General features: G+C 38.8%; 1 protein-coding gene across 3 annotated transcripts in view; it reads left to right on the forward strand.

The window, feature by feature from the left end:
- Nucleotides 1–8,142, forward strand: part of GTF2H1 (general transcription factor IIH subunit 1) — a 50,658-nt gene that overhangs the window by 16,604 nt on the left and 25,912 nt on the right. For all 3 annotated transcript variants that reach the window (XM_017525857.2, XM_017525860.2, XM_017525858.2), the window contains 4 exons: nt 789–954; nt 2,206–2,299; nt 4,498–4,647; nt 4,766–4,845. In XM_017525857.2, the coding sequence (XP_017381346.1) occupies nt 789–954; nt 2,206–2,299; nt 4,498–4,647; nt 4,766–4,845 (490 nt within the window). The remainder of the gene's footprint in view (nt 1–788; nt 955–2,205; nt 2,300–4,497; nt 4,648–4,765; nt 4,846–8,142) is intronic.

The following is an 8,142-nucleotide window of genomic DNA, read 5'->3' on the forward strand; positions in this document are numbered from 1 at the left end:
GTAATCCCAGCTACTTAGGAGGCTGAGGCAGGAGAATGGCGTGAACTTGGGAGGCAAAGGCTGCAGTGAGCTGAGATCTTGCCGATGTACTCTAGCCTGGGTGACAGGGAGACTCCATCTCAAAAAAGAAAAAAAACAACTTCATTGCTGGAAAATTTCAAGCATACCTCCTCTCCTGCCTTTTCACTTTTGTATATCAAAGAGAATACTTCATCCCTCCATATCCAGGAGTTCTACATCCACAGATTCAAACAACTTTTGATCAGAAGTATTCAGGAAAAAAATACCAATACAGTAATTAAACATAATACAAATAAAAATACAGTATAGCAACTATTTACATAACATTTACATTGTATCTGATATTATAAACTAAAGATGATTTATGTATATGGGAGAATATATATAGGTTGTATGTAAATACACCAATTTATTTAAGGGACTTGATCATTCTCAGATAACAACGGATGACAGTACACTACTGACATGGTGATCTTTGAATCACTGGGATATAGAAATGAGTAAGATCAAACACATGCCCTCAAAGGGTTTAATCTTTCCTTCTTTACACCTCCTCCATTTATCACCACTTCATTTGTTCCTCCAAAAATGTGGTGTATTTTGCTTTTAATTACTGAAAAATGAACTGAATGACCTCTGCTGCTCAGTCATCACAAAATAAAAGTTGTGTGTTTCAATGTTTTGTGTTGCCAAAATCTTTTTAAAATGTACCTAAATGGTGTTTTATTCTAGAAGTTCAGTTATACTCAGTATATTCTGTCTTACAGAATGCTGCAAGAAGATCCTGTTTTGTTTCAGCTTTATAAAGACCTTGTTGTGAGTCAGGTGATCAGTGCTGAGGAATTCTGGGCCAATCGTTTAAATGTGAATGCAACAGATAGTTCTTCCACATCCAATCATAAGCAGGATGTTGGCATTTCTGCTGCGTTTCTGGTATGTGACCCTTCTAGATTTCTGAAGTAAAAAAAAAATGCAAACCTCAGTATATGTCTTAGGACCATTATTTCTTTTGTAAAACCAGCATTTCTTTAAAGGAAGTGAATGGAAAATTCAGTATCCATGGTATTCTCTGTCATTATTGAACTATTATTATTTTTGTTTGTTTTTAAGAGACAGAGTCGTCACTCTGTCAATCAGACTGGAGTGCAGTGGCACAATGATAGCTCACTGTAGCCTCAAACTCCTGGGCTCAAGCGATCCTCTTACTTCAGCCTCTCAAGTAGCTGGGACTAAACATATGCACCACCTTGCCTTGCTAAATTTTCTTATTTTATAGAGCAGTGGGCAGCTCTTGTGTTTCCCAGGCTGGTCTCAAATGCCTAGCCTCAAGCAGTCTTCCCATCTCAGCCTGCCAAAGTTCTGGGATTCCAAGTGTGAGCTACCACACTCAGCCTCTTCCAAAATGTTTTTAAAATAGATACAATTTTTTAAAATTTATATTTCTTCTTACCAGTTATGTTTTCTTGGCCTTTGGACTTGACCCTAGCATGATGGTAGTCAAATGGAATTTGGAAATGACTCTTTTAGAGTTTGGACTAATACTTAATATTTTCAAATATAGGACTCTCTGGTGCCTTTTAAAATCTTACTTTTACTTACAATACACAGTTAAATGTATCATGACCATATTCTGGAAAATGTAAGATTTGTAAACTATATCTAATATAAAAATTGAGAATACCTTATCTATGGAATTACAGAATGGAATTTACTCAGTTGGTATTCTAGTGGAAACAGAATAGTATTTACACATTGAACAAAATTTTGAATACCATTTGTACATTTGGTATCTTTTTTGATTGCTTATTAGTGAAGTGAATTAATAAGGCCTTTCCCAAAAAAGCCAGTTAATGTTAATTTATTTACTAGCCAGTGTTTGTAGTGGTTTTTATAACTATACAAGTTTTATCTTAAAGCTCCACTAGCTTTCTGCCTTCATACTTACACATGCCTATTTTGACCATATTAGACTTCCAAAGAAGCAGATTTTGTAGGTCACTTAAGACCATGAGAAACCAGTCAATATTTTTTGAGCCCTACCTCTGTGCAAAAGTGAAGGTGAGGGACTTACTCTATCTATGCAGTTAGTTTAGAAATTTTTTTCCACCTTTGTCCAGTGCCTACTGGGACCTTAGCCATCTTTGCCTGATATTCTAACATGTGTGTGTATGGTTTTTCTTTTAGGCTGATGTCCGGCCCCAGACCGATGGCTGTAATGGCCTGAGATATAATTTAACTTCTGATATCATTGAGTCCATATTTAGGACCTATCCAGCAGGTAAGAAGAATCAGTTCTTTCAGATGGTTAAAATATGTGAATGTATTCAATAGTATATCAGTGAAAAACAAAAAGCTTCACATTTATTCCTGATCAAGTGGAGTAAATTATGGAAAGTAGTTTACCCAGTGTCTGACATACGGTAGATACTAAGGGCTCAGTAAATAATGTGTTGTCGACCGGGTGCAGTGGCTCAACGCCTGTAATCCCAGCACTTTGGGAGGCCGAGGCAGGCAGATCACCTGAAGTCAGGAGTGTGAGACCAGCCTGACCAACATGGAGAAACCCCGTCTCTACTTAGGGGCCAGGCACAGTGGTTCTTCACGCCTGTAATCCCAGCACTTTGGGAGGCCAAGGCGGGTGGATCACCTGAGGTCAGGAGTTCAAGACCATCCTGGCCAACATAGCAAAGCCCTGTCTCCACTAAAAATACAAAAATTAGCTGGGCATGGTGATACATGCCTGTAATTCCAGCTACTAGGGGGACTAAGGCAGGAGGATTGCTTGAACCCAGTAGGTGGAGGTTGCTCACTGCAACCTCCATTTCTTACCACTGCACTCCAGCCTGGGAAACAAATCGAGTCTCCATCTCAAAATAATAATTATAATAATAATAATGTGTTGTCATCAATTCACTGATACAATGACTGCCATTCTTTTCATCAGTGGCTCTTAAACTTTATTTAGCCCTCGACATACCTGAGTGAGATGGCATTCTTCAGAGACATTAATAAATGAGCCTGTCTACAGTACTATCTCATATCATCTTTCATACTGCATCCAGAGTGACCTTCCTAACTCACAAATTACTTCCCATGCAGATGCCATCCCAAAAGTATAGATGCCTTGACCCCAGCCTCAGTGATTTATTATATAAAGACAAGGGTGAGAGCCACTGTATCAGTCATTCTTCTGACTAAACAGTACTCTTAAGCTGTGTTCTGTTCTCTCTTCCCTGTTCCCCACTCTTACCCCTTTAGTCCTTAGGAATCTCTCCCTTAGGACTCAGCTCAAGCATCACCTCATTTTGGCCCTTATGAAATCCTGGCAAGGCCCAGTGGCTCACACGTGTAATCCCAACACTCTAGGAGGCTGAGGCAGGAGGACCCCTTGAGCGCAAGGGTTCAAGACTAGCCTGGGCAACAAAACAAGATCCCATCTCTTTTTTTTAGTCTTGCTCTGTCACCCAGGCTGTTGTGCAATGGCACGATCTTGGCCCACTGCAACCTCCACCTCCCGGGTTCAAGTGATTCTCTTACCTCTGCCTCCCAAGTAGCTGGGACTATAGGCATGTGTCACCACACTAATTTTTGTATTTTTTGTAGAGACAGGGTTTCACCCAATTGGCCAGGCTGGTCTTGAACTGCTGGCCTCAAGTGATCTGCCTGCCTCGGCCTCCCAAAGTGCTGGGATTACAGTTGTGAGCCACAGCACCTGGCTTTTTTGTGTCTTTCTCATAGTAACATAATTGTGCACTGTTTATTATGTGCCAGACGCTATTCTAAGGCCTTTTTCTATAGTAACTGATTTAATCATCACATATACCTATGAAGCAGAAGTACTGTTTTGACCTTCATTTTCCAGATGTGAAAACCAAGGTACAGGAATATTAAGTAATTTGCTCAGGGTCACACAGAAAGTGTCAGACCTAGAATTTTAAACTCAGAGCTCAAGAAACCAAGCTGTTGAACTCTATGCTTGCTAGAGTGTAAGTTCCTGGAGCGCTGAGCTGACAGTTCAGTGGATATTGAGCTCTTTATTTCCCCACCAGCTAACACGGTGCCTTGGATTGAGAGTACACATATATAAATGAGCAAACAAGCAGACTTGAGTCTGACTCCTTAGATGCTTGGTATTTCTACTAAAACTTCAAAACTTTATTCTCTTGGTGCAAAATAAGGTTTTGTTTGTAAGATTTTCTTAGATTCTTGGTATTTCTACTAAAACTTCAAAACTTTATTCTCTTAGTGCAAAATAAGGTTTTGTTTGTAATTGTAAGATTCATAGAGGTCATACCTCTCCTAATCTCTCAAGTTATGTTTCATATTTATAATTAGATTATAACTTATAGTATGTAGAGTTGAGAGCTGTATGGACTAGAGTTTGCTATTAGTTTGCATTTCAGTTACCTAATTTGAGAGGTCTTAAAAATGGAAATTCAGTATATAATGTTTTCGTGTATTTTTTTCCCCCCACAGTAAAAATGAAATATGCAGAAAATGTTCCCCACAACATGACAGAGAAGGAATTCTGGACACGTTTTTTCCAATCTCATTATTTTCACAGGGATCGGCTGAATACAGGGTCAAAGGATCTCTTTGCAGAATGTGCCAAAATAGATGAAAAAGGTAACTGTTTATCTCTTAATAGACACTGGTCTTTAACTGGCCACTCTCTAATCATTATAGGTATTAATTTCTGAGACAGATAAGACATACTGAACTTTTTATTTCATTGATTTCCTAGGCCTAAAAACAATGGTTTCATTAGGAGTGAAAAACCCACTACTAGATTTAACAGCTTTGGAAGATAAACCATTAGATGAGGTAAGAAGCAATAAAAGAAATTTTAAGAGAAAAGGGTCTTTTCCTAGTCTTCAACGTTGTCTTAAGTGTAGACCTGTTCCACTTGTGAGACTGTTAAATATACAAAATACTGTTATTTGAAGGGATTTATCTGAAGTGCTTTGAAATAGCTTTATTTGCCATTAAAATTGCCTGGAAGAAATGAAATTCCTGTGTGAGTTGCTAAAACTTTTTAAAAATAAATTTCTAGCTCCCCCATCCACAGATCTATAGTAATAATCAAGGCTTAATGTAATGAGTCCAGCTTTATGCTAAGGCTTGAGTGCAGTGGCATGAGCTCAGCTCACTGCAGTCTCGCCTCCTGGGTTCAAGCGATTCTTCTGCCTCAGATGCTATCCTAGCTAACATTTAATCTAAAGAAATATGGATATAAATTAATAAGGTCGATAAACATTTGTTGATTGCTTATATTTACCAAACCTTAAGCACTCTCATGACGCTTACGCCACAGCAGTCCCAGTGTTTCAGCAACCTAGACCATTATGTATTACCTACCTCGGCATCATGACTCCAGACTTAAAGATTTATCCACTTGCACAGAAAGAGCTGGTTCCTTTTGTGATCAAGGGTAATTTCATCCCTACCTCTGTCTTCTAGGCCAGAATTTTCATTTTCTTGCTTTTTTTTTTTTGTTTTAGACAGAGTTTCTCTCTGTTGCTCAGGCTGGAGTGCAGTGGCACATCTCACCTCACTGCAGCCTCCGCCTTCCATGTTCAAGTGATTCTCTTGCCTTAGCCTGCCAAGTAGCTAGGATTACAGGTGCATGCCACCATGCCCAGCTAATTTTTGTATTTTTAGTAGAGATGGGGTTTCACCCTGTTGGCCAGGCTGGTCTCAAACACCTGACCTCAGGTGATCCACCTGCCTTGGTCTCCCAGAGTGCTCAGATTATAGGCATGAGCCACTGCACCCGGCCAGTGTATTTTCATGTATGATATTTTCAACGTATATAATCTGTACAAACATAGCCCTCTTTAATTATCCTGAGAAAATAAAGCTTAGTGACACATAGACTTACAACTTAGTATGATGGGAAAGATTTTTTTAGTGCTTTTTTTTCTTTTAAAATAAACATGATGGCATATTGTACAGTACATTTATAACTTTATTTTGTGCTTATTATCAATATCTATATAAACTAATTATCCCATAATTTAAAACATAGACTTTAAAACCAAACTAGCTGACTTGGATTCTGATATTTTCTAACATTTCCAAGCCCAGTTTTTTGTTTTTGTTTTTTGTTGTTCGGTGTTTTTTGTTTGTTTTTTTTTAATTGTACTTTAGGTTCTGGGGTACATGTGCAGATCACGCAGGATTGTTGCATAGGTACATACATGGCAATGTGGTTTGTTGCCTCCACCCCCCTGTCACCTATATCTGGCATTTCTCCCCATGTTATCCCTCCCCAACCACCTCACCCCACCATTGTCCCTCCCCCAGTGTGTGATGCTTCCCTCCCTGCATCCATGTTCACTCATTGTTCAACACCTGCCTATGAGTGAAAACATGCGGTGTTTGATTTTCTTTTCTTGTGTCAGTTTACCGAGAATGATGGTTTCCAGATTCATCCATGTCCCTACAAAGGACACGAACTCATCGTTTTTATGGCTGCATAGTATTCCATGGTGTAAATATGCCACATTTTCCTTGTCCAGTTTATCATCGATGGGCATTTTGGTTGGTTCCAGGTCTTTGCTATTGTAAACAGTGCCACAATGAACATATGTGTGCATGTTGTCTTTATGATAGAACGATTTATAATCCTTTAGATATATACCCAGTAATGTAATTGCTAGGTCAAATGGAATTTCTATGTCTAGGTCCTTGAGGAAGTGCCACACTGTGCTCCGCAATGGTTGAACTAATTTACACTCCCACCAACAATGTAAAAGTGTTCCTATTTCTCCACATCCTCTCCAGCATCTGTTGTCTCCAGATTTTTTAATGATCACCATTCTAACTGGCGTGAGATGGTATCTCAATGTGGTTTTGATTTGCATTTCTCTAATAATGAGATCTTTTTTTATATGTTTGTTGGCCTCATGTATGTCTTCTTTTGTAAAGTGTCTGTTCATATCCTTCGCCCACTTTTGGATGGTTTGCTTTTTTTCTTGTAAATCTGTTTTAGTTCTTGTAGATTCTGGATATTAGCCCTTTGTCAGATGGGTAGATGGCAAAAATTTTTTCCCATTCTGTTGGTTGAAAGTTCACTTTAATGATTGTTTCTTTTGCTGTACAGAAGCTCTGGAGTTTAATTAGGTCTCATTTATCTATTTTGGCTTTTGCTGCCAATGCTTTTGGTGTTTTAGTCATGAAGTCCTTGCCTATGCCTATATCCTGAATGGTTTTGCCTTGGTTTTCTTCTAGGGCTCTTATGGTGTTAGGTCTTATGTTTAAGTCTTTAATCCATCTGGAGTAAATTTTAGTGTAAGGTATCAGGAAAGGGGTCCAGTTTCTGCTTTCTGCACATGGCTAGCCAGTTATCCCAACACCATTTATTAAACAGGGAATCCTTTCCCCATTGCTTGTTTTGTCCAGTTTGTCAAAGGTCAGATGGTTGTAGATGTGTGGCATTGCCTCCAATACCTCTCTTCTTTTCCATTGGTTTATATCTCTGTTTTGGTACAAGTATCATGCTGTTTTGATTACTGTAGCTGTGTAGTATAGTTTGAAGTCAGGTACCATAATGCCTCCGGCTTTGTTCTTTTTGCTTAGAATTGACTTGGCTATGCAGGCTCTCTTTTGGTTCCATACAAAGTTTAAGGTGGCTTTCTCCAGTTCTGTGAAGAGGGTCATTGGTAGCTTGATGGGGGGGGATAGCATTGAATCTATAAATTACTTTGGACAGTATGGCCATTTTCACAATATTGATTCTTCCTAACCATGACCACGTAATGTTTCTCCATCTGTTTATGTTCTCTCTTATTTCCTTGAGAAGTGCTTTGTAGTTCTCCTTGAAGAGGTCCTTTGCATCCTTTGTTATATTCCTAGGTATTTTATTCTCTTCGTAGCAATTGTGAATGGGAGTTCGCTCATGATTTGGCCCTCTGGTAGTCTGTTACTGGTGTATAGGAATGCTTGTTATTTCTGCACATTGATTTTGTATCCTGAGACTTTGCTGAAGTTGCTTATCAGTTTCAAGAGATTTTGGGCTGAGATGATAGGGTCTTCTAAATATACAATCATGTCATCTGCAGACAGAGACAATTTGACTTCCTCCTTTCCTAGTTGAATACCCTTTATTTATTTTTTTTT

The sequence above is a fragment of the Cebus imitator genome, unplaced genomic scaffold, assembly GCF_001604975.1.
Source record: "Cebus imitator isolate Cc_AM_T3 unplaced genomic scaffold, Cebus_imitator-1.0 Scaffold39, whole genome shotgun sequence".
In the NCBI taxonomy this organism is placed as follows: Eukaryota; Metazoa; Chordata; class Mammalia; order Primates; family Cebidae; genus Cebus; species Cebus imitator.